This window comes from Scardinius erythrophthalmus, assembly GCF_964197995.2.
Source record: "Scardinius erythrophthalmus genome assembly, chromosome: 16".
Lineage (NCBI taxonomy): Eukaryota > Metazoa > Chordata > Actinopteri > Cypriniformes > Leuciscidae > Scardinius > Scardinius erythrophthalmus.
This window is the reverse complement of record NC_138236.1, coordinates 11,686,586-11,714,562: the sequence shown is the minus strand read 5'-3', so window position 1 is coordinate 11,714,562 and position 27,977 is coordinate 11,686,586. Positions and strand designations below refer to the sequence as shown.

General features: G+C 38.0%; 1 protein-coding gene across 8 annotated transcripts in view; it reads right to left on the bottom strand.

Moving 5' to 3' along the window:
- ptprub (protein tyrosine phosphatase receptor type Ub) overlaps window positions 1–24,207 on the bottom strand; it is a 214,193-nt gene extending 189,986 nt beyond the window's left edge. For all 8 annotated transcript variants that reach the window (XM_081389782.1, XM_081389784.1, XM_081389785.1 and 5 more), the window contains exon 1: window positions 23,920–24,207. In XM_081389782.1, the coding sequence (XP_081245908.1) occupies window positions 23,920–23,989 (70 nt within the window). In that variant the 5' untranslated portion in view covers window positions 23,990–24,207. The remainder of the gene's footprint in view (window positions 1–23,919) is intronic.
- Window positions 24,208–27,977: the final 3,770 nt, after the last annotated feature.

The window sequence follows — 27,977 nt, the reverse complement described above, 5'->3', positions numbered from 1 at the left end:
TGGGTGAACGATCATTTTAACTTATGAACTGTAAAGGTTATTTGAGTGAGAACACTCAGTAAATGGAGACAGAATGTGTATACTGGACTGGAAGAAATGAAATGGACCATTTTTTTTAATCTTTTTAGAATCAAAGTTTCCAGAGTGCCTTTCCAGATAATTTAGGCTAAATTGAACCCCTTTTTCAAGGTATTCATTGTGTTCTTAAACTTCCATGTTTGGCTAATGAGATTTCACTCAATTAAAGCTGCTGTAATTGATTTCTGCACCACTAACAGCACCAAACAAAATTGAAAAACACGGTTTCAGTTTGTGCATGCTGCAGTCAGATGAAAAAGTCCTGCTACATAAGATACATGTTTGTCTACAGTGTTTATCAATGTGAACGAGAGAGGTGTGTGTGAGACCTTTTCCCATTTTCTATGAGGAAGATTTCAGACACACGAGAACGGTAACAAACCGCATCGGTCAGAGGCGACGCCACTATCCTTATGCTAAAGAGAGTGTATGTGAGTGGTTTAGTTTAAATGCCTCTCTTCCATGTGCACTTCTGACCAGCTAGGTCAGCCACACAGCTGAGGTATTCAACCCAGACGTCTCGCCTGACTAGACAGGAGACCGCTTCTTCAGCAAACCACTCCGGCAATGTCCAAATCCTTCCTTGCAACAAATAATCCAGTAATTTCAGTGTTTAGGAGCCATGAATCACTAGCATACCCCTGATAAAACTCCATCTCCCCTTGAGAACATTTGATTACATTATAGGAGCTTTCCAGTTCATGAGGCAGCATTTTAGAGCCGTGACTGACCTCATGCTAAAATGGTAGTATCCTTCACTTGGGAGAAAGACAAAGTGAAGAGAGACGCATTTGTGACACAAGCTAAACATGAGGCCAAGGTCTACACATACTTGGACTGTAAATGAATAGAAACCAAACAAAACAGAAAACGCATTAAATAAAATGTTTGAAAGTTTTTTCTTTTTTATCAAAACCGGACCATGTCCATTATGATTTTATGTTGACTTCAAGACACCCACACAGTGTAAAAGTGCAAATACCAAATCCACATAGTAATCCACACGGTATCTGATGAAAAATGAATGCAATAAATATATCATTAAAAAAAACGTAGCACTACCTCCACACCGGCTTTCATCTCCATTTACAGTTATGTGATGTGGCCAGATGATACCAAAATAAAGTCATCCAAGGGGGGAGGGCCTATGGGTGGGTAAATGTATGGGCTTTTTCAGATCTTTCGATCTTATGGATGAAATAAGTCCCAGTTCGGTTCCCTAAAAAGAGAAATTAAGCGAATTTTTGCGAATTAAGGGATTTCCCCCCAAAAAAATTGCCGTTTCCATCTCTCGTTTTCTGATGCGCCATTTCAAAATGCGGATAAAAACAGGGTGATTGAAACATAGCTACTAACAAGCTGCGCATAAAATAATCACAGCCTTTTTCAAATTGTGTGCGGTTTAATTTCGATGAATCGTGCAGCCCTATAGTCCTAATAGTTAATTTGCAAATCTGTTATTTCCCTTTTAATTTCAGGTGCAAATCATGTGGAATATTCTTTTTTTTTTAAACATGCATGCGTTGTGAATCTAACCGGCAGAGATTTGCTCAAAGATACAAGATCCCCTGAGCATAGCCAATAATCAACATGTTTAATGTCAGCAAAAAAAAAACATGAAGATTTCCTTCTGCTGAAGATAAGTACCGCTTCAAGATTGTTGCCAGGCAACTTGCACGTAAATTTATTCCGTTATTTCGGGCATAAAAGAGAAGGAATTAAACCTAGGTACCACCTTTTTTATTCAAGACTCCGCCCACTAGCCCACAATCAACCCCTCCTCCTTTTGTCCTCAACATCTCAATTCTTCTCTCACAGGCTGGCGGCATGAAGTTGTGGGACGTTTTGTAGGTCAGGGATGCCACCTCATTTACAGTCTAGCAAGTGTGTGAGGACACGTCTCGTTAAGGGCCAAAGGGTTCACTCATGCATGCTGCATAAGAGGATTCTGCCAGGCGGGTGAGCTTACGGAAGATTGAAGAGGAGAAGAAAAAAAACAAGACTCAAGAACCTTAGAGGACATATTCAACAGGCAGGAGAGGTGTTGAGGTGAATTAAAATCCAAAACAGAATGAAAGGAGCAAGATCTGGGTGGGGGAACGCAATGGTGCAATAGTTCTTCCTTGACTGGAGAATAATAATTGATATACAGTACCAGTTAAAAGTTTGAAAACATTAAGGTTTATAAATGTTTTTTAAAGTAGTCTCTTTATCTCTCCAAGGCTGCATTTATTTGATCAAAAATACAGAAAACAAAAACGTAATACTGTGAAATATTATTACAATTTAAGTTAAAGGGATACTTCACCGATTAGCATTAAGCTTTATCAGCAGAAACCCAGTAGTATTTTCAAATGCCGTTTCGAATGACCGAAAATCGTAATTTTGCGTCATCTGAGGCTTTTTTGGCCAGAGGCGAGAGACTACAGCCAGTAGTAGGAGCTCGTTCCGCATGTTTTCAACCTGCCCATAGGGGGTGGGATCTCACAACAAAAACAGCGTCTTTTCAGTTTCGAGTCAACTAGTAGCCTAGTTATATCATTTCTTCCGATACTGCCCTCTGTAACCGGTAGGCGTGGCTTGGGAGTGGCCTCGTAGGGCAGCGAAGCAAGTGCATTCTGGGAGTTGTTGTCTTTCATCCACATGAGCCAAAAATACATTTTCTGGCTTTTCTCAGTCTAGAAGGCACCAACTTCTAAAATAATTTCACATTTCTACAACATAAATGACCTAATTTAAATACACATTCATCTTTCCAGCGGTGAAATATGCCTTTAACTGGTTTCTGTTATGATATATTTTGAAACGTAATATATTACTGATATGGCAAAGCTGAATTTTCAGCAGCCATTCCTCCAGTCTTCATTTTCCATCTTTTTTTTTATTTAAAAAACATTTCTGTTTAGTAGTTTGCAAGAAGTTAGTTCTTTTGCAAGCCAAAACGTTTTGATTGCCCCCAGGTGGCTGGATGCAGTATAGCTCATAAACCCGCCCTCTCCATGAAATCAAATGGGACTTGAGAAACTAAATAATCAAATTACACTTCAAATATTTTTTCTTCAAATATTTTTTTTTCGACTGAAAAAGACGTTTCAGTCATTTTAGGTAGTTTTTATGACGCTGATGTAAGTTCAAGTGTTAGTTTTTTAAATAAGTTCAGTCTTAGTTATTTAATGCTATAAAAACAGGGGTGTGATGTCATGATTGACAGCTGAGATTGACAGCATCTCTGAGCGAAGTAGTGACTGAGGAACCAACAGACTTTTTTCGGGATTTCGGGAGGAGATTGGAGCTTCAACTTTAATTTCTACATTTCCATAACTGTTTTATCACACCGACATAATGAGTTGTTCTGCAGTAAACCGTACTAACCAGTTCTGCAGGAGTGTGGCCTGGATAACGCAGCTCCTCTCCTGTGCAAACTCGGGCTCCAAGATGTCAGCGCCATATTTGAGCATTGGCGACTTCACTCTTCTACAATGGTAGAGAGTGAAGATGTTTCATCCATCTTTTTTTACAGTCTACAGCAGGGGTGCCCAATCCTGCTCCTTGCGATCGACTGTCCTGCACAGTTCATCTCCAACCTTAATCAAACACACCTGCCTTTAATTTTCAAGTGATCCTGACGTGCTCTGAAGACCTTAATTGGTTGCTTCAGGTGTGTTTGATTAGGGTTGGAGATGAACTGTGCAGGACAGTCGATCGCCAGGAGCAGGATTGGGCACCCCTGGTCTACAGTATATTGACAACTAATGGTTGAAATGGGTACTGCAGTCCAAATTCAAAATATTGTTTCCCCCGCCCCCTCCTCCTCAGACTCCATGCTCACGCAGGTTGCCAGATTAGGGAAACACAACAGGAACAAGCGCAATTGACAATAGAAGGCGTAGAGACTTATCCATGTATGAAACTGCTCCGTTCATAGAGATTTTTAGATGGATGCTGAGGCTTTTTGGGACGGGTCGAAACTGAGATCTCTGACCCAGTTTGTTTGTTGGCTTCCATGGCTGCAATACACGGTTTTCTGCCAATTGGCAACCCTGGGTGTTGAAATACTATTGGGTAAATTGGCAGCGTGCGGGTGGGATCGCACAGACCAAAACAAAAACAGACATTCCGACACGGAACGCACATTTCAAAGTAGAGTAACTGGCTGTAGAAGTGTTTTTCAGAGAAACGGGTATGTGACTAAGCATGTTTCCTAAATATCTACAAACATATTATGGTATTTTTATGCTTTAGTACAGTCAAAAAAAAATTTCATGCAGCACCGTTTCCAGGGTTTGGTCAACAAAACAAAAATGTCATCCCTGCAGCACTCTATTCCTTTAAGACTGTACACAACCATCGCAATTCCACCCATTGCAATAATATTAATAAATAAAATGAATAAATCGTTTCAACAGTTGACAGACCCACCAGAAAAAATCCCGGAGATCCACACCTCATTTCATCCCTGAATATGGGTTGGAGTTAAAGTTCAATTCAGTTTGTTCTTCTTTAAAGAACAGACACACCCTGCGGCAAACTGACAAGCCTGAGCAAAGGACACTGTCCCATTGTCACCAGCTGAATAAGTTAGTTACTGTAATCAAGTTAATGTGTGGATTGAGCTGGCTAATGAAGTTATACTGAGTGTCTGCTCCAGGGAGCGAGGTGATATTTTCATCAGACAGCAAAGCTTTTTACTCCCCTGGGGCAAAAGGAAACAGACATAACACTATTTGTTATCTGGAGCACTAATGACCACCCTGGGAACCTGTCTGCTGTGGGCTTATACACGCACACGTGCACACACAAAAACATAGACACACTCTTAAAGCTGCCCGGGAGCAAAGGTGAGCAGCTTGATGAGTTGAGGACTTTCACTGCTTTAGATTTAAAGCAAAGCCACAGACATTACTGACTGGACTCATTATGGTGCATTGGTTCTTTCGAACAGTTTGTTTAGAACAGATTTAAAAAAAAAAATAAGTGGTGGTTCTTTTATGACATGACATATAAATACCAGACATATGGTCTGGCAAAGACATATGTAGGCACATATGCATTTTGTTCTATTAAGTTTAAGTTTAACATTTTAGTTTAGGGTCCAATTCTTAACAATTATTAACAAGTTGCTTATTAGCATGCATGTTACTAGTATATTGGCTGTTTATTAGTACTTATAAGCATTTATTAATGCCATATTCTGCATGACCATATTCTACATCCCTAATCCTACCCAATACCTAAACTTAACAACTACCCTATAACTTTTAATAAGCAGCAATTAGGAGTCTATTGAGGCAAAAGTCTTAGTTAGTTAATAGTGAGAACTGGACACCCTAATCTAAAGTGTGACTAAGTTGTTGTTTTTTTTAATAAGGGTGTTTATTGCAATTTCATGGGTCCTAGTTCAGTTTATTGCAGCTATGATTTAGTTCATAAAAATAAAGTCATTTAGAAACTGTAATTTATTGGACGGTTCTCATTTATTGTGGAGAGATGGTTCTTGGTTCATTGAGATAGTGAGTTATTGTTGGATCACTTAGAATCAGATATGTATGAATGAACTCTGACATATCGTATTCTAAATAACCCAGGTTCACAACTCGCGGTTTCAAAGAACCAAGTACGATCTCTTGGTTCACTGAAACAGTGAGTTGTTAACCTGGATCATTTAGAATCATTATATGAATTAATTTAAGAACTGCTTGAATCAAAAGTCCAATTCATCAACAAATCATTCAGGTTTTGCAAACCAGTTCAGCTGAATCATTTTTAATCAGACTCTAAATGAATCAGTTATTTGTTGACTCAAGAACAGCTCAGACCGAATTCAGTCTGATTTCTGAATGAATCATTTAGACTGTTTTCTGAATCGGTGTATTCTGTACAATGGTTCTGGTTCTTGACTAAAGACTGCTATGATATTTATTTTCCATTTAAAATAACAAAATATATATTATAAATATAACATTAATACATATACATAATATAAATACAATACATATATTACAATTAAATAAATAAATAATAAAATGGGGAAAAAACAATCTCACTCTATATGAATCAGTGAGTTGACTCCAAGAACTGCTCAGACCGATTCACTCTAATTTGTGAATGAATAGTTCAACTGATTCATTTAAAAGACCAGACACAAAAGAATAATTTGCTAAGTTCAAAACAGGGCCCTCCATGCAGTCAAAAGACATAAAATGCAGCTCTTCATCTAAAGATCTGTGAGCAAATCTCTTCCTTTAGACGCAGATAAATATTTATGAGCTAATAACGAAGAGATTAGGGGCTGCTCTGCTCGCTCAGTGTCTGTTCTGGGATTTGGTCTCTGGAATACCGCTTGAAATCTCTTGGGCAGAACCTCTGGCGCCGCTCAGGCTCAGTGGACCAGAACAAATCCACAGCACCACAGTCATGCCATTATGTAGCATCCCAACGCTACGACGTGGGCTCAGGCATTAATTCACCGCCAATGGTGCAGGGCTTCCAATGCCTCGGTAAAGCTGTTTGGGTTAATACCGCTACAGAAAATAACAGCCTTAGTTGACCTATCCTCAATAAAAGAAATCTAAAATCTCTCCTTGCAGCAGGATAAGAGAAGCATGCGCATCCCGTGGAGTCCCATTGAGTGCTACTGGCAAGAACTGGAAGTTTTAACTCAACACACAGGAAAAAGTATGCGCCAAACCTCTTAAGTTTGGTTACATTCATATGTCCTGAGGTCTGACTGGCCTTTGTAATAGGATTATGGCTGAGTTTGAAGGGGGACATATAATGGTGGTGGATATAAGACTGCATTCTTTAAAAGTCTACCGAAAACCAGAACACAGCTGCCGCTGGTTAACCTGAAGTAAACCTGGTCCAACTGTGCTCGATGCACCATGCTAAATCCCAACAAGGAAGTTACTGAAGTAAAACTAACCTGAAGACATTCTTCAACACTAATCAAGAATGAAGTAATTAGGGGATATGCAGTCAAAAAAAAGCAACCTTGTGACCTCTGTAAAGGTCTTAACAGTATAAATCAGTCATACAATGTACTAAGTTCATACTTTGTGAAAATGAATTAATAAAAGCATTTGACAATTATTTAAAAAGTATCAAAACTTTTTGACGGGCAGAAATTCTGATTACATTTTTTCCAGTGTATTCTGTACTACTGTTTTTTTAATGTGCTTTAAGACAAACCATGTGCGAATTCATAAGTCAACACTATTGCTGAGTATTTTCTCCTAAAAAACTGCCGTGAACATCTGCACGGTTTGAAATCGTCTCAAAATCACGGTTTGAAAAAAAAAGAAGACTAAAAAAAACAATGTGTGGTTCTTGGCCAGAATAAGCTGTGGACCTTATATCGAAGTTCTGCCTACACAAGACTAATGTTAAACTTATTTAGCTGGAGGAAAAAGTGGAACTAAACAATCTTAGACTTTCATGCAGCAGTGCACATAAATCAAGAGTGAACAAGCACAAGGGCGAGATCAGAATATGAGATTCGGAAGCCGTTAACATTGTGCGCCTCAGTAAATGTGAGATCACTTGAAGTCACTGAGGGCATTGTCGGCAGCGCTTTGTTCTGTTTCTACTCAGTGTCACATGATGCCAAATAACTGCACCTACGTGCACTAACACCCATATTAGCCACTCATCTCTTTCCAAAGCCTTTTTCCTTCGCCTCCCTAATCCACCTACATCTCATGCCGGTTTAATCCCTGCTTAAACCCATTCTCAATTAGCCAGTCTGACCAGCTAATGGATCCAGGGAGCAATAAAAGCGGTTCATGATGCCAGAGAAAACAAAAGATGTTACAGCTTGGTTAGATGCAATACAGTGCAACATATCAGCAAACAGCCAACACATTCTTCAAAGCGCTGCTTTGTTTTTTCAGCATTGTATTGTACCAATTTTACACTGTTAAAGAGTATCAAAGACCAAAGCACATAGAAGTTATACTTTGCATTGAAGTAGTGTATAGTATCGTAGTGCATGTATTAAGTAAAACTACAGGCCCTATTTAGTGTATAAAATAAAATAGTGTTAAAAAAATTTGAAGAAATGGTACACTAATGTAAACATTCTGACTGATACTGATAAACCAATCATTTTTATGGCAACTGATAAATGAAAATAAATATAATATAGTATTTTTAAAAATCATAGTCGACTACTAAATGAAAGTAGTGATGCACAGATCATGATTTTTCATTGACGATTCAAATTCCGATTTTTTTTCCAAGCAAATTGGCCGATTCCGATACAGGTTGCTGATTTTTTTCTTAGTTCAAGAAAATGTATTTGTTGTTTATTGTCTCTATAACAGGCAAACTGACCTTCAACAAAAAATATCTGTAGCCATTTGAAATTAGAGGCAACCACTGCATTATGATCACGATCCAAACAAAGATGCTACACGCATGAGGCATGAGCAGTTGTTTTTGAATTCGAATTAGATGGTACAATTGCAAGATTTAAAGCAAAAACAGAATGGTCTGACTTTAGATTTGTGAAATTATGCAAAATAAGCGTAATTGCACAATGAAAATGCTAATTCTCTCTCTGACAGTAGGTGGTGCTTATGAAACCGCAGCAAGCGCTATTTACCACAGAAGTTAGAGGAAAAGAAAATGTCAGAAGACAGTCAGTTCCCTTCAGAGATCTAAACTGCTTCCAATTTATGGCCGGTCAACCAGTGCATCTCCAGATTAAAAAAAAAAACTCACAGTGGCATCCAGTGCATTTCACATGTAGCTTAGTTGAAATGTAACCATAACGACCTCAGGCCAAAAAAACACCCTCCGAAAGGAGGACATGCAACACAGCACTGAAGCTGCCTCAGCTCCAGGCACGATGGCTATCCTCCAGATGTATTGATGGGAACTATTTTAAGGCCACGCTCATGTAGGCATCCTTTTACTCCTGTGTACGCTTGTTTACAAGAAAATAAAAATCTAAAACAACGTGTATGTAGCTTTGCCCTGAAATGTGCTGTTGCGTAAAGTCATGTTTGATCTTTGCATAAAGCCTACAAGAAGTCTAAAAACGTCCATAAACCCCTATTCTTTTGCTCTGGGTGGGAATGTCGAGTAAAAACACACCAGTCTTAGCACTTAAGACACCAAAGCTTTCAATCCATTGATCTACAAGGGCTACAGGCAAGAATTATACTCTCTCACATGTTAAATGGAGCTAAATGATCGGTCCATCTAGCTCTGAGCTAGCTGTGTTAGCACTGACGTCAAGATAATACAAGAATAAAGGAATAAATTCTACCTGTCAGACAGTCCTCGTTCCTGATTAGTATCTGGAAGCAGAGAGGCTGAGTATTTCCCAGGAAGAATCAGACAGATGGGATTTGAAAAGGAGACAAGAGGAAGTGAAAATCTTGAGGACCTGAGCCGAAAAATTATCTGAGACACAAAAACCCCGACCACAAGTGGTGATGTTTGTACAATAAACAGAATTATTAATGATTAGAACTATAATCAATCTGACCAATAGTTTTTACCAATATAAAAAAATTATTATTAATGTAACTAGTAATGTTAGTTACGTTACTATTATTAATTATAATAGTATTATTAATAATAATTTGCTATTTGCTGGTACTACTACTAAGTAGTAGCAAATATAGCCTATTTCTATTATTTTTAATAACAATATTAATAAACTATATTTGAAAATAATAATATAAAATAATTTACTACTACTACTACTACTACTACTACTACTTAATTCATATTATACATATATAATAAACGCACATATTTGTATATAATACTTCTAGTGCTTAATTATTAATTATAAAATTATTATTATTATTACAATTATTATTTAATATATAACATTAAATATAAATATAAATATATAATAATATAACATTAGACACACAAAAAATATTCTAGTCCTCTAGTCCATCTCTAATAATATTTAATTTACAAGTCTGACAGTGACATTTTTTGCATAAATCCAGAACTGTCTGACAAAGAATCAAAACTAGAGGTGGTGGGAGAAACTTTTCACAGCGAAGAGTGAAGCCCTTCAGAATTCAGGGCGAGACAGACACCGTCCCACAAGACGGAACGCAAACTCCAGCGAGCTTCATCAAGTGCGTGCATATGCATTATGGATGCCAACCAAGGGCTGCATGCTGATTTCAGCAGAGCCTAAGAATACGAAGGGCAATCTGAGAGAGGGAACCAGAGGGAGAGGAAAGACAAAAGACAGACAGGGAAAGAGAGACTGTGAGAGAGAGAGGGAGTAGATGAGAAAGTGCCGAGAGGAAGAAGCACTTCATCTGAGGTGATCGGATCATGATCTGGGAATAGAGTCCAGAGACCTGAGGGAGACAGGAAGAAGAGCTCTAAAAGAAGCGATAAGCTCTTTCTGCCGGTCGGTAGTAGATCAATAATCCTTCACTCTCAGGTCTCCAGCAAACACCTGAGTCTGAACAGCTCACCTGTCATCTGGGCCCTTCATTCATTCAGTTATCCTCATTCTGCATTTATATGATTCAAAACCATATGATGGATCATTTCGAACATTTTATAAATTGCTTGACATCTACTATGCCGTGCCAAGCGAGTGCTGGCAAGGCTTCCACTGACGTCTCGGCACTATTTGGAGGCCATGTGGGAGAAATCATTCTGTACGCCACACGAATTTAGGAGCATGTAGGTGTAGACTAAGATGGTCTGAGAGGTAAACTGAAAATGCAGCTACCTCCAGGAAATCACACAAAATGGACAGTGGACATGTGCTTGTTACTGTGCTTTTACTTTAAAAGTATTGCTTCTAGAGAGGAATTGCTCTATAACAGGGATATACTTACTGAAAGAAACCTTCATTTTAAAAAGCTCTGTTCCAAACCCTGCAAACAAGAAGGCTGTTTCACAAGGTAAGAAGCAACATTACACATTTTAGGAAACTTCTTTGATCCAAAATTAAAGTATACCTTTGTGAAGAAGGCAATCCACTGGGAAAAAAATTGGTGGTGGATATGTTAATAGATTTTATATGCTGACATACATAGTAATATAACTTTGCTTTCATTTATTACTTAAAGCACACTTTAAGTACTTCGATACCACAGTAAAAACTACTAGCCAAACTAATAAAGTTCAAACATTATTAAAGGCAAGTGAACAGTCAGTAATAAAATAACAAATACAATAATTACAAGCATATTGTAACGTGCTGGTAAGGATAAGCAACAAACTAGGAATACTTTTTATAGTCTTAAATAATAAATGCAGGAGATTGTTGGGGGTACACAAGAGATAAATGCATTACATAACTGACAGAGGACTGAACTGAAAAGAGAGTATGCAGGGGATAGCAAGGAGCTAAATAAGATACAGCAAATAATTATAAGTAACCATAGAAACAAAGGAACATAATCGGAAACCAAGGAAACAAAACTAAACAGAGCAGGGAAACAAAACAGAATATCAAAATAAGAGTCCATGATTGCGACGGCGCAACAAAGTTACAAATAAAGTAAGGTCTAACTGTAGTATTCAGATACAAAAATGGAATAAATAGGCCTAAATGTAAAATAACACCATAGTGTTCCCTGTACTTAAATATTACCAGCTGTGTTTTGTTGTTTGATTAACATTAATGACAGTCTGCAGCAGGTATTTGTAGGCTGCTGTCACTTTAAGACCATATGCGTGGATCCAATATAATGATGCACATCCGATTTTTTTCTCAACTGTTTGCGTTCACTTCAGTGGCGTAGCGTCTGGGTATGCACATGCATACGGGCCCGAGCGGATTGCCAAACTATTCCAAATAGGGATTTGTATAGGATTCTATAGCAATCGATCAAATTAAAATTATGTTTTGTGAGTGCTATTTTTAAATTTCACATTGTTAGCTTAGCTTCCTTAGAAGGCTGATATCTATGTAGGCAGAGGAGCTCAAAGGTTTTGAGAATAGGCGTAAATGTGTTTCCATTAAAGGGGGGGTGAAATGCATACTGAGTTTTTTTTACACTGTTAAAGAGTTGGATTCCCATGCTAAACATGGACAAAGTTTCAAAAATTAAATTGTACGTTTGAAGGAGTATTTCTGTGCCAAAAATTGTTCTTCCGGTTTGTCACAAGTTTCGGAAAGTTTTTTTCGAGTACGGGTCTGCGTGACGTCAGCTGGGGCGGAATTTCCTTATATGGGTCCTAAGGGCTCTTCTGCCGGAAAGCAGCGGGCGCGCACGCACTCGTAGACCAGAGCAAGAGAGCGAAAGCAGTTCGCCCATCAAAGCGCTCTGCTCGGATTTTGGAAGTCAATGTCACCAAAGAAGTGTGTTTTTGGTTGCCAGGGCAAGACAACCCTGCACAGATTCCCAAAGAACCCAGCGTTAAGGGACCAGTGGATGTAGTTTGTTTTTCCAGAGTTGTGCAAGACTGTTTGTTCCCTGCATTTCGACGATGATTGATTTATAAACAAAGCCCAGATCGACGGATTTGCAGATCGTCTAATGCTTAAGGATCGAGCAGTCACAATGATAAAGGTTCGCGGTCGCAGGCGGTGAGTAAAACTGCTTCAAATGTCTCTGTGTGTTGTTAGCAATCGGCGCGTTAGCACAGCTTTAGCTTCGCCCACACGGCCCGCCTCCAGCCGCTCGTTTTTTTCCAGAAAGACTCGTTACAGCCTATCTTTCTTTTATAAATATAATATAAAACTAAAGACTTTTTGGAGATATGAAGGATGCAATACTACTCTATAGGTACTCAAGATTAACAGGAGATTGAGTGAAAATGAGCATTTCACCCCCCTTTAATAGATTAACTACAGACTCAGCCTTCAGGTACATCCTTAATCATTCCGGACTGCTTGTGAACATAATTTAACATGATATATCAGTTAAGCAAATATGACAAAGTGAAAACAGCATCTGAAAGCGTGATCTTCAAGCACACGCATGCACACATAAGACACAGCACATGGAGCTCAGGTAGAACAGACAGGTGTGAAAGAGAAGTCTGCTGATGTGACAGTGATGCAGTCCCTGCTGACACCGGGCGCACTCATGCCATAACCTGCCAAGAACAGCTGTCACACCAGTGAGAAGTCACCAACAGAAACAGAAAGAGCACTTCCCATTCAAATAACATCCACAATGCTGGGACATGGCAGGTGTCACTGAAAGCTGTAAAATAGAGAAAACTGACTATTTCAGGCTTGATATCCATCTGGATGTGTGAATGTGTGCGTTTAAATCAAGCTGACACCACCTACGCCTTAATTATCGCTTAAAGTCAGAAGAGCTCACATCCCGTTCATTCCATCTATAATGAATTAATGGTGGCAATTAGGGGTTAAACGGATAGTAGTTGATCCGTGATCCGTATACGGACCAGGCCCTACGGTTCGGCACACATGTGATTCACTGATTACAACTTTATTACAACTTTAACCTGCATAGAGCGAAGGTTTATAATCTGCATGTGTTTTGTCTTGCCAGTTTACACATTCAATAGGTCCTATTATGCTTATTAATTTTTTCAACTTTAGTTGGTGTGTAATGTTGCTGTTTGAGCATGAAAAGGATCTGCAAGGTTACAAAGCTCAAAATCCACTCCAAAGGGAGATATTTTATTCAACAGGATGCAGTTTCCCAGAACTACAATGAATTTTAACTCATTTCCAACTCATTTAAATAATCTCCGCCCACGGAATATGCAAAAAAGGGGACGAGGTGCACGTGTTGTCGCTATGTCAAAGAGACACTGGTTTTTTTTTCCATCCCGTTTCCAAAACTCATTTGTTTGGCCTTCCTAAGGCTGACAAACTTAGAGTGGTTCAAATTCATTTTAAACACTGTTCCTGAACATTATAACCCCAATGTTTGTCTGTGCACTACACATTTTACGGAGAACAGCTTCCAGAAACGAAAGCTTCTCCTGAAATGGATCATTTTCCACTTTGTCAGGACAATCTGTTGTTTGTGGATCACAACTTATTTCTAGTTGCGTTTTCTATTAACAGTTTCTAATTATAAGTTTTATGTTAATTATTGCTACGATGTAAACAAATGGCAAAGCTGTTTGGCTCCACTCGCCTGCTAGCCAACATTAGTGTTGATATAGTTTACTCTAGTTTTTGTAAGCTCTCGTTTTTGGTTTTGTGACTTATTACTGTTTGTATTAACAGTTTTCCGACAAGTATCATGATTAGACATTTTAGATTCAAAGTTATACAACATTTAAGACAATTACACACAAAAAAATGTCCTGTGAAATCCGTGCTTGCAAAGTTTGTGCATGAAATCCGTTCTGGACAATCCTCTTGTTTGTTATATTCTTAAGTCTGAATCAGGCTTGAATTGGTTTGAAATTGACACCATCTTTAATATTTACATCTGAATACTAGAGCTTGCGGTCATGGTAAAGGGTAAGGCATTTCCAGAACGCGCTAAGAGCCAACACCACCACACTGGGCTAGCTAACCAATCACTGCACATTTCGTATTTTGGAAGGAGGGACTTCACTAAAACAGGAAACAAATGTGTTCGGGCCAGACTGAGGAGAGAGGTGCTGTAATAAATGTAAAATATGCGAAAAATATTGTATTTTTTGAACAATCAAGCATGAAAGCATATTCTAGAAATCGGATGTGCATCATTATATTGGATCCATGCATTAGGTCTTAAAGTGACAGCAGCTGTCTGCTGTTGTCAATGTTAATCAAACAACAAAACACCGCTTTAACAAAGATTAATCTATATTAAATTTATAAAGTGAACACTATAGTTTTTACCTACATTTTTTAGTTTTATATTTTACATTTAATTATTACATTTCTGTACTACAGTTAGTGAATACTAGAATACTACAGTTAGACCTTACTTTATTTATTTATTATATTGTATTTATCTACATGTATGCTTGTAATGAGTGTATTTGTGTATTTTTTTTTTTACTGACTGTTCACTTGCCTTTAATAATGTTAGAACTTTATTAGTTAGGCAAGCAGTCTTTGCTGTGGTATCTTACTTAAAGTTGTGCATTAAGTAATAAATGGAAAGCAAAGTTACCCCCAGAGTGATCCGAACCGTGAGTTTTGTGATCCGTTGAACCACTAGTGCCAATGTGATTACGGGCCACCCGCGTGATGCCACACAGCTCGCCTAAATTATGCCCATGAGAACCTGTTATACAGGCTTTTAACTATCTATACAGTATCAGGAAACTTCATTGGAAAGTGCTGTTCTCATTTAGTGGTTTCGTATTTCATAGCGTCAACAGAGGAGTGAGAGCTGACGTTAGCACTGGCTGCACGTAAACGTAGCGCTCTCTCTGCTGATTTAACTCTGCAAGTTTTGTGTAACTTGACAATTTGTAATTGGGCAACATTTTGGAAATCGAGAAAGATGACGGCTGCTATACAGCTAAAGGCGTTTGCGTGCCAGAGGAGGAAATAGTCGGGAGGTTTGGCGCACATCCACTCCTGACCCAGCGTCATTCGAGCAGGGGAACGAATTCAGTGGATTTTTTGAAATTCAAACTAAATCTTCTCATAGATCAATGCCTGAGACTGTAACTTGATACTTTCCCAAAGGATCTCCGGAGAGTGACAAAGGGCTTTCTGCAGATTGTGTATCCAGAAGTACAGGCGGCAACTTTCTGCTTGGGTGTCACATTGAGGAAAAGTAGGAGAAAACAACAGACAGGAAAGTTAACAGCCTACCAGATGGGTGTGTTTATGATGAGATCTAACACGAATGACAGACTGCTTCTGTGATTGCGAGCTCATGCTCGCTGCCAATAACTGCTGAAAAGTGCCAGAATTTCTAGAAGTTGGCATCACTTTTTGGAGATATTTATAGAGGTGGATTAGGATGAGATAATCTGTCTATGTGCTTTAAAATAAGTCCAAATTCTGTCAGAAAGGACAAATGATGCACAATACATCAAGATCGTGACTATATCAGTAGTGGTCATTATTAGCATTTTATAAAATTATAAACATCAGATGACTTAGGAACATCTTCATCCTGTTCAAAAGTTTTCACCCCCAGCTCTAATTCTAATTCGTGTTTCCTTCTTGTGCATCAGTGAATGTTTTCACCATTTGTAATAGTTGTGTAACTGAGTCCCTCAGTTGTCCTCAGTGTGAAAAGATAGATCTAGAAAAAAAAGTCACTAATGAAAAGAGTTCAAATATGCAAAAAGATGCTGGAAAACCAAAGAATTTACGGGACCTGGAGGATTTTTCTGAAGGACATTGGGCAGTTTAACTGCTCAGCACAAACCAGAAACTCATAAACAACTAGGCCTACCACAAAAGAAAAAAACAGCAGTGGATCATACAGATAATGACACACAGTATTAAGAATCAGGTGTGCAAACTTTGGAGCGGGGTCATTTTTATAAATTCAGCTTCTATTTTGTCTTGTGGGCTATCTGTAAACATATTTTAATGTAAAATATCTTATTCATGGCAGTACTAAATAAATAAAAAAAAAACACATGCATTTTGTATGATCCCACTAATTTTGTTAAAGTCTCCCTGTAGTCAATTTTACCCTTAAAACTCATCTTTGATCACCAAAATTACATATTTAAATGTTTTTTCCTTGAAAACAAATTTATCATGCCTTAAAATACTGTAGCTTGAATGTAACTACACCCTTGCCTGATTTAGTATACGCGATTCCATGAAAATGCAAATTAGCCCCGCCTCCACTCACACCAGAGATCTATATTCTGGATATTTTTGCAGATATTTTATGTCACAAAATCATAAAATCGATTATTATCCATCATCTCAGACAATATATGGGAGCATACCCAGTAAAAAATAAAATAAAATAAAAACACTTTCCAATTTACAATAAAAGAAAAGACAAGAAAATCCAAATGTATTCTAACTCCTGCCCAACACAGGGTTATACAACACAAAGAGCAAGATATTTTATGATCGCATCGCATTACATTCATATGAGTCCAGGTATGAGTCTGGATGCCTTTCACCCACTATATTTCATACCCACTATATTTCATGTCTCTATATAAGAAACACATGGTTCATAAAGGGGGTCCTTGTTTGATGGAGTCTTAGTGAAATGGACTTTCCTGGGCTCATGGATCAATACGACTTTAATCTCTGCTGGACGGGGCCACGAGAGGCTGAGTATGGGGAATAAGGGCAGGGCTGGTGTAAATCTCTCCAGCCTGTCAGTGCAGCACTAGGGCCAAGATGAAATTCAGAAACCTCAAGAGCTCCACCACAAACCTCATCAGTACATCCCTGAGAGTTATGTGACAGCTGTGTGTGTATTCCTTCGATAATGCATCCACATAACACATAAGCCATACAAACACACTAAATGCTAATCGGGGAATCCATAAAGCGTGATATTTGTAGCATGTGAATCTAAAACTCAAGCTAAATGGTCAGCGAAATGGGAAGTTTTGCCATAAAACAAATGTTATGAGCAGTCTTATCACCATACACATTCTGAGTAATACTGCGAAAGGTGAGAGAGAATGAAATAGCGAAAGAGGGAGAGGCTTGAAAAACACTCACAATGAAGAGAGAATAAATAGTCATGCAATTACAAAAGATCTATTCAACTGAGGGGACATTTTGCATCCGCAGATCATCGTACTTGCCAGGAACTGGCAAATCAGATAAATGATTCAGACAAGAGCTCACCCCATTTGTTTAAAGAAAAGGTACAAGGAAAATGCCACCGGGACACATTGATTATATGAAAGCACTGAAACAAGCAGAGACCTTCAAAACAGGTCATGAAGACAAAAGGCCAGCACGAAGACTCGCTGAATACTGCATTGCAAGTCTCACGACAGAAAGAAATGTTCAGAAAAACAATATAATGAAGGCCAAACAATATGCTGAAACTCTTTATATTTCTTATTTCTTGCAGATATTTTTATACTAGCGGAACAGAAAGCATATGTTACTTAAGTTCAGTTCAATCCTAAAATGTTAAATCGTGGGCAAACCATGCACTTAAAAAGATTACATCCATTTATTATGCTATAATTTTCTTTTATAACAGTTAGGCAAACATTTCATTTGTTAACAATGAAGTTACATCCAAATTAGTCAGAAAATGTTCAAAGGGGGTTGCACACTTTCACATTCCTTGTAAAGTGAGGAAGAACGGAAGTCTCTAAGCATCTTCATTTATTTAATGTTAAAATCTTTTGAGTTTAACCTTTTTTCAGCAGCCAGTTGCTTCTTAACATCCTAAATCACCACTGAAGCATTCTATTGAACATGACTGGTTTCCGACCTCAACAACCTTAATGAGCTGTCCATTGAGGAAATCTTGCCACAAAAACATGCTCCGTGCAATTATGTCCTCGGCTGTTGTGGCATCTCTCAGAGCGGATCTTTCAGGAGCTGAGAGGGACTCTTGAGTGACTGGCTAGCTTCTAATGACGGAAAAAAATCACCTGAAAAAGCAAAGAGGCCAGAAAAGCAGAAGGTACTCTCATGGCAAGAAGAGACCTTTTTTTGAGACCTATTAGTAATTGAAATGAAAAATGTAAAAAACATTCCCATCCCTAACAATTGCAGCCTTGGTGAGCATATTGCGTTAGACTTATTACCAAGTCTCTTATTTTGCGAATGGAAATATGCTCCGAAATATCAATTAATAACATTTCCAGAAAATATTTCGTTCCCTGGGTGATGGATATAATTCAAAAAGGCGTCGCTGAGACGCTCTTTAGTCTCAATCATTGTTTACCATCACCTGTGAAATTACTAGGCTTAAAAATAAAGTATATTCACCACCCACACACTGTAAACACCTGCAATCCTCTGATATGTGGTGCTGCTCAACAGACACTAAACAAAGTTAAGGCAAAAAGCTTCCTGAAAATGAAAATGAAAATGAAAAAAGCGTAGCCTCAGGCATTACTGCTTGTAAGGAGGAGAACAAATCATAGTGTGCGCTGTCGGGATGAATTCAAAAATGCTGCACCTGGGTAGGCTGGATTTAACATGGGAGAATCTAACCAGGCAGAGCGAAATTCTATAGCGAAATTCGCCAAACTTAAGGGCAAGCCGAGGCTTCGAAGTGCCTTCCTGTTCTGGAGTCTGTGATGATCTATTTCACTGTCATTTTCACATCTAAACACCAGTCTCAGATCCTCTTAGAGCCAAATTTCCATCAGGGGCCCCTTGAAATCGGAACTGTTTTTTGAAATCCATAGATAAATCAGTGAGGAATGGAGCAGCCTTCCAGAGACAACAAAAGGAAAAGCCAGCACCGGTTCGCTCTGTTGTCATACGCTCGTTTCCCATCAGATGTTGACTCTGAGCAGCTCTGCCGTTTGAAGAAGAGGAGGAGAGAGCCGTCTGGCAGTCCTCCTTTCCCAAAACCCCCTCCCCGCAGCTCTTATATATGACAGGCGAGTCCAAAGAAAACATTTCTCGACAAGAGACGGACTGCCTCTGATGCCGGGGAATGAGCGCTCTCAGCTGTTGCATTCAAAACCTTCTCCGACACATTCCCTCATTATTTCGGTGGCGCTTAACACTGAAAGGAAAAATAAAAGGCCCTCAGAGTTTCTACAGCAGATGGAAGTGCAGGGGGACAAAAGCTACGCAATCTCCTTAATTACAAAGGAAATAAGATTCTGGTCACCAGGGTCCTCGCCGCCTCCTGTTTTACAGGTACTCTGCAATTAAATGAGGTCAAAGAATTTGGATGTCAGGTTGATTCGGATTAATGAATCTGTTTGATGCGTAATATCTGGGTGCCCGAGACATCCGAGCCCTCCTACCACGGTCTCCCGCCTACACCTGGGCACCAGGGCGGTCTCATTGTTGTATTATCTCATAATCAGTGGGGAAATCCCTATAAAACTTCATCCGCACTTTCATAACAAGCTTTTTTGCATGATGACTCACTCAGTTGCTTCAGTGGGTCCTGGGAAAATGGATACCACATTGATGCACATGCCATTCTCTGTACTACAAGAAACAGTTGAAGTCTAAGCTATAACTAAGCTAGAGGACTGACAGTCCAGCAAACCTGAGGAAGCCAATAAGGCACTGTGGCAGGACAGACACTCATATTTTCCAAACATGGTTGACATCATATTGAAAAGCACTTCAAATTCAAGATCTTTCAAGATCAAGATTTGGCAGATCGACATCAACCAAGCCTATTTATCCAGCCTACACTTTGCCAATGACCACAAGTGGTAATTTTGATCAAATGTCATGTAAAATTAACAAGGATGCAACTCTATTGAAATTTTGGCTGACACTTAGAATAATTCATTATATTTTTAAGCTGATAGATATGAATCTACATTTTTGTGGGTTGAAAGGAAAACAAAACTCATAAATAAATACAGTCCAGATGTATGCCTCAAATAATAGGCTACACCAGACATACTTATTTTAATTAATTCCAGTTCATTTATGATTTAAAATGATTTATTACTTTTAAAAACAAATGCTGAAATCTTTCTTATCCCTCACTCACTTAAATGAGGTCAACCACAAAACAAATGGAATAAAGAAACTTTCTTTAAAAAAGTTAAATGGAAAATATAACTTTCACAAATGTCATGGAAGAAAAATTACAGGCTCTGAGTAAAAAATTCACTTATTTGTGGCTAATTATAGGCTAACTGGAAATAATGGAGTATGATAAACTTGGCTATCATAATAAGAAGCTATAGGCTAATCAGCCTATTTTACTCATCAGTCTGATAACGATAACATAAGTCGCATTCAGCACCTAATACATCGCTAAAAATTAGTTAAAATCAAATTCTCTATGTCGTTATCAATATTGGCCAATGAAAGACCCATATCTGTCAAATCCTACTAATCCCACCAAAACACAACACACACTGTGCAATAAATGGAAAATTAGCCTATGCTAAGTTATATTAACAGATATGATCTGGCTTTAACAGATTATTCAAAATGTCAATACCATAAAATAAAACTTTGTGGCACAACCTAACAAAGAGCACTGCATGTCAAACCTCCTGAGACTCCATCACTGCAGCAAATGTGAAGCTGCCCCATTCTGTCTCAGCTTTAGTATAATTATCTTCATGTGCTTTAATTATTTCCCTATTCCTCCTAATGATGTGCTTCATTCCCCTTATTATGAGAGACATTCGCCTGTGTCAGTTCCAGCATAGCGACACAGTTTGGATTGCGACAGCATCTATGATTATGAACAGCAGAACTAAAAGAAAATGTATCCTTTAAAGGTGAAATCAATTGCAGGTCACTGTCAGCCATGCAATCATTATGCTATTCATACATTTAAAAATCTATACCTTACTTATTAACCTCAATACTGATTCCAGTGCATTTTCAATCATCAAAAGCAACCTCACCAGTACCCCACCCCCCCAAAAAAACCTTTTCATTACGGTACGTTCACACGGGGCGTCTGCGTCAACGCTTCCCATTGACTTTGAATGGGTGACGCCAAGCGTTGCCAAAAAGAATTGTGGATTCGTCGGCGGTGCTTCACTGGCGTTGCTCGCGGCAGAAGTTGAGAATTTTTCAACTTCTGCCGCGAGCAACGCCAGTGAAGCGCCGCAGACGGAAGCGTCAGCCAATAGGATCGCTCTATGCAAATACAGTAGCCAGGCGGCAGCCAATCACGTTCATCCTGTTCAAGAGCAGCAAACTGAGGATACATTTTAAATTCCATTGGCTGACGCTGCTATGACCATGGCGTCAGTGCCAAACTTCAGCCACGCCTTCCGTCAAGCGTTGACGTTGACCGTACCGTTAGGATTTTGTGCTTTTATGCATTTGTACAAACCATTTCATTATTTTTTTAATTAGCCTAGCCTACAACATCAGTGCTTATAAAGTTCACTCATTCATTACTATAAAGCTCAAAATAATGATGCACAGCTCACTAAAGGAAAGCATACAGCATTGCAGCTTGATAGGGAGGGTGTGAAAAGCTATAAATGAGACAGAAACTTGGTTACAATGCCTGTATTCATCTCACGTCAGGTCACTCATCGCTACCTTCTGTCAACCAGGCCATGGGAAAACAAGAGAAAAAAAAAACAATGGCGGAAACAGCAGCCAAACACAATAAGCGAGGATTACACTGTAAATCAGGCCAAAAACCAACAGAAACTAGGATTAGACTGCAGCTGAAGAGCAGAGGGGAATGCACAGACCGAAGCAGTAGTCACAGAACCCTACAGCTACTTGACAGCTTGCTAAATGGAAGCCATTTAGTTAACTGAAAATCAATAGCTTCTTCAAATGGATCATGATTGTTTGTCAAGTTTCTTGGCCGAATCATGCGACATGTTTCCTACAGCCTGGCTCAGAGGGAGTGGTCCATCCTGAGCAATCACACACGGCACCCTTCAGTTCTCCTGGACCTGCTCTCTGCCTGTCTTCATACAGCCCACTTACAGTGTGGAGGAGGAAGCAGTTCATAATATCTGTGTGTGTGCGGATCAGGTTATGCCTGCGAGGATAGTAAAATCTGAAATCAAAAACTGTGGCGAACAGCCAACACTCCTCACGAAGAAAACAGCTTGGGCACATAACATTGGTACCACTAAGTCATTTAAAATAATGTAAATGTAAAAAATGCAAAAGGGTTTGCTGCTGGTTTTCCAAGACTGGTCAGGGTGATCTGTTGACTGGGAGACCAGCTTAAACCAGTTAAAACCAGCAAACTATCAGAAGCTGATGTTTTTTCAGGAGGGGAAAAAACACCATTGGATGACGAATGAGGACTCATTTAAATGTGTACAATTTGCATTTGTATATTTTCTTAATTCAAATGTGAATGTACTCCCATCTACACGTTACCTTGCAAATCAATCAATCAGCCTAAACTGGTTTGCTGGTTTTAGGTGATCTCCCAGCCTGGTCACTAGGCTGGTTTTGTGCACACACACTAGATAAGACCAGAAAACAATCTAAGGTTCGTTATGGCTATTTATTCATTCATCTCTTATACAGTAAAAACACAGAAGAGTGGAGCCAAACTCAGATGGACTTTAAAAGACATTGTTATTTAAATGAAACCTATTTTGGACATGAGATAAAGGCTCCTGGACGCTGTGGGCGCTTCAGTGCGTGAACAACTCATAAACAAGCCGAGATAATTCATAAGCATAACCGGATAATATATGCGAGAGCTTTTTATCAGCAATAAAGAGCGCAGTGAAGTGAATCAAGGACTCAGTTACATGACTGTACTTCACACTCTCTAAATATACTTTACTGTAAAATACTTAGTCCTACTAAAAGCGGGGAAAGGCGTGTATAACGCGTATAAAAAAAATAAAATAAAAAATTAAGTAAACCAAAAGTGTTAACTCAGTTAAAAATAAAAATAACTTATGCTGGTGGTTAATTCACTTTAAAAAAACAATTCACTGTCAATCATTCTAACGTGGATTCGATAAAAAAATCGTCTAGTGCATCCACAAATGATTCGTTAATTCAACCGCTGATTTCAAGCATCGCATATCATGAGACTACACTTGTTTACATAACGAACAACTTGAATGAAAAATACACTACAACAATAATTCAAAGACCCACTCTATGAACCACGTCAATCATAACTTCTGAGGGAATGTTTAAACAGGCGTCTTAGCCTAGCAAATAACAGCCTGAAACACAGTTATTTTTTTAGCTTTCGATGGCACATTCAATGCTTTTATGACAACCGAGATCAAAGCTCTCCGTTATTAGAAAAGTTCATCGACTCATAAGTGCAACTCAGTCTCCTTTTGCTGTCAAGACAACAAGCTTATGCCTCCCATATCCTCAAAACACACACAAGTTTGAAAGTGCGCAGTCCCTGTAACTCCAGATAAACGGGAATTTACCTGTTGGTCCCTCTACGCTGTCGGCGTGAATCTGAACAGCCAGGATCAAGAGAAATGCGCAGGTATTCATTTTCTGTTGTTAGTCCAGTTGGGAAAACAAGCCGAAATCATTTCAGTGGCTCCAGTAGTTTGGATGGGGAAGTTGTGGACTCACTCCCGTTCATCGATTCCCGAAATCCAGCCGAAGCTCAGTTCAGAGTCGTGTGAAGTGATACGGGGACAGTGCGATCTGTTCAAACTGACGTCAGGATAAACAGTTCGAAGCGATGTTTCTTTCTCTCCGAGCGCACTTTCTGGCGCTCGAGTGTGCGTAGTGTACTTGAAAGTGTGCGAACGACGCCCCCATGCGGGGCTTTAGAGAAGTTCAGCTCGAATCATCCTGGTGTTCATAATATGATTCATCGTAATCTCTTTAACCTGGCTACTGAAGACAAGCAGCTTCTATAACAGGGAAATTATTTATACTGGTTAATAAAATGAGAGGAAAAGGGGCATGCATTTTGCATTCTCTAAAACAGAATTCTAGTTGTCATCCTTTTTTGACTCTAAGGTTGCATTGCTGCCTCTGAGTTGTGTATATCTGATATATACACACTGATATAGAACTGTATTTTCCTCAATAAAAGGGTTCGGTGGACAAAAAATATGTCCATTTTGGTATGAAAGTACATATAACGCAATATGAAAGACTGTTAAGACGTGTCAATTAATTAAACCTATATCAAGATATAAATATAGCTAAAAAGATCCAGAGAAAAATGCAATATTAGTTTACAAGTTTTTTAATTCGTTTTATTTTCTTTTTTGCATTTAAGCTTAAGATTGTTTTAACATAACATAAATATATACATTTAAATATTTAAATGTCTTAAATATGAATAGTATAATATATTTTGGCATATCAGTTTGATGAGTTTGCAACGGTTGCTGCATCTAGGCTACATTTAGCGGCTTGAATTTGCATGGAAAATAAAGAGTAAAGTAACAAATCGTATATGGATAATAAACAGCTTCTTGCATGACAGTTTTGTATGCATAGCTGTCATGTTAGCTGTCAAAACTATGTCATGCAAGAAACAGCATATATAAGATTTGTTATTGAAATTACTCTTCATTTTTCATGCAAATTCAAGTCGGTAAACCAGACTTTCAGTAGGTTTCCAGTTCTCCAGAACAATAGCCATTGTGAGGCCAACAAGCTACGGGCCACCTTATCTCCGCAGTTCCACAGGTTGGATGGATTTGTGTTAATCTGTTTAGGCTCCACAAAGGAAGGACTACCTATTGAGCCATGAATAGAAGCAACAGGGCCAAATTGAACCTCAGCTGTCCAAGGTCCAGCCATGTCCCGCAGCCAGCAAGGATGGCAGGTGCAGATAGCCACATGCAGATCCATTCACGTTTCTCATACCAATTTAATTTCACACAGCAGTGAACAGTGCAACCTTTTTGTCTTTCTATCACAATCAGAATACTGCATTGAATATTGAATATTCACAGCTGTAGATCAAGCAATATGATAGTCAGCTATTTTTTAAAAAACAGAATAAATTATGCCAGAGAGTAAGTTGAAGCAAATATGCACCCGTTTAATGACAATCATGTGTACATTTATTGTGTTTAAACCTCAAATATGGGAAAGTACAGTATGCTGTTGGGAATCACCCAAGTGACCCAACAGGCCACAAAGTAGCAGATCTTCTTGTATCAACTTAAAAATGGCTCATAAAATAAATCTTCAACTAAAAAACATCATCAAGTTGAGTAAAACATTTTTAGGTGAACAATCCCTTTAATTGTACCCAAAGGTTTCTTATTTTGCCTCGAAAATAGTCCCTATTTATGCTGATACTGCAGCAATATCCAAATACATGATCTCTGGGACATGCCTTGAGCAAAGGCACAAATCACTGCGTAATAGTCACCATCTTCTATATGACCTTGTTCAGTCATTGCTTTGGCGGGCACACTGCAGCGGTTCATCATTTGTTTAGGTGTCCCATGTGAACGTCAGAATGGGGCCTGTATAGCATTATGAAGGTTGAGACAGGTGTGCTTTCCTCCACAAAACTACTTTGAGCCCCTGTTAAGGGAGTCACCAGTACACCCACAAACCTCTTTTTTGAGGTAAATGACAAAAGAGTGATGGACTATGCCCAGTTTTATTTGATTCGAGCGAAGCGTGGGAGGATTATGAAGAGCACCTCTCACGTAAAATTAGATTGTGAGCACGTGTGTGTCGTGTATTGGGAAAATTGTTCTAAGAATATATACAGTATAGGACTGAAAGCTGTTTATATGATTAAACGCTTGAAAAAAAAAAGCAAAAGATTGGACTGTTGTGAGAGAAAACAGTCTGAAGGTTGTGACCTCATACTGAGAGCAGAACGATCTCTATTTTAAGTACACACTTACATGGACTGTAATCTGTTAGGGAGACAGATATGTTGACATTTTTAGCATATCAGACCGTATACAACAGGATCTCATTCAGCTGTTTCTTAATATTTCATTGCCATCTGGTGGTAAAAATTCAGAATGTGAGAAGTATTAACATATAATGGCTAGTTACATTGATTTTATTTAAAACCCATCTTTAAAAAAAACTTTTAAAATAAAAAATACCTGGCTAAAATTCATAATAATAATAAAAAAAATCTTTAATGCCTAAAAATAAAATAATAAATCTTTGCAGTTCAAACACCGTATTAGATTAAAAATAAAAATACTAAAGTATTAAAGTATTAAAAATACTTTTAAGGATGAGATTATTCATTGGTTAACCTTGCCATTTTTATTCCAGAAAACTAATGGTAACAATTTTAAAGGTATATAAAGTGCTTTCAAGAGAAATGTACAGTACACTGGTTAAATATTGCTATAAAATATCTAAAAAATAAATAGAAATATTTTGGGTGCATGGCTAGTTAAAAATTATATTGTCAAAAGTTCAGTACTTAAAAATACAACTTACTAATTTATGCAAGAAAAAAGGTATGATTTTTCTTTGCTTACAAATATTTGTAATTTCATAGCAATATTTTACTTTTATTTTATTTTTTCATAGCACATAGCATAATTATTTTTCCAAAATGTTCAAAAATTGCATATTGCAAATTATTGGAGGTTGTCATAGGATCTGATTGTCATCATACAATGCAGAAGGAAATAGAGATGCGGGAATAAATTAATAAATAATATAATATTACAAAAAATATTGCTTGCTATTCATTTTTGAGGAGCATGTCATATGTGATTATACACGGTGTAAATACTTGGAATTTGATTTTTGACTACTTTCATTGAAAAAAATAGTTTTCTGATTCTAAAATGTACATTTATAAAGGAAAAAATTGAGGAAATAAAATGTATCAAGTTTTGAAGTAGTTTTTAAAACGTCATTTGCTAAGTACACAGAGAACAATTTACAAATGAGACGATGAGATTTTGTATATTAATTGCCATTCAAAACATAAAATATTTTCTTTTGTGTCCTGCAGAAGAAAAAAGTACAGGATTGGAACAACATGAGGGTGAATAAATTATGGAAAAAGAAACCTTTCCCTTTAATGTTGCATAATGTATTTCAATTTGCACATTGAACTTTGCTACTTTCATCACTGTTTAATGAAAATGCAAATCGCAAGTGTCTAAACTGTGAGTGTAAATGCAATTAAGAAAAATAACATTTAAATGATCATTTTGCTACAGTTTTTGCTTGAACATAGACATATCTAATTATTTCTGTAATATATTTTCATTTTAATTTTGCAACTTATAAAGCGTTAAAAATATGTATTCAATTTACATATTAAAACTAGTGTATGAAATGGCAAATGTAAATTATATAATTGAATTAATATTTTCATTTTACACCAAATGTTGCACAAATGTAATGGAAAATGTCAATTTAAATACAGAAATGCATTGCCCTTTTACATATTGCATTGTCATTTTGCATATTACATTTCAAATTGAATATTGCTACCCATATGCTTCCATACTATTAGGCCTATGCGATTCCTGAATTTGATCAGCTTTATTGCTCTGATGGTCTC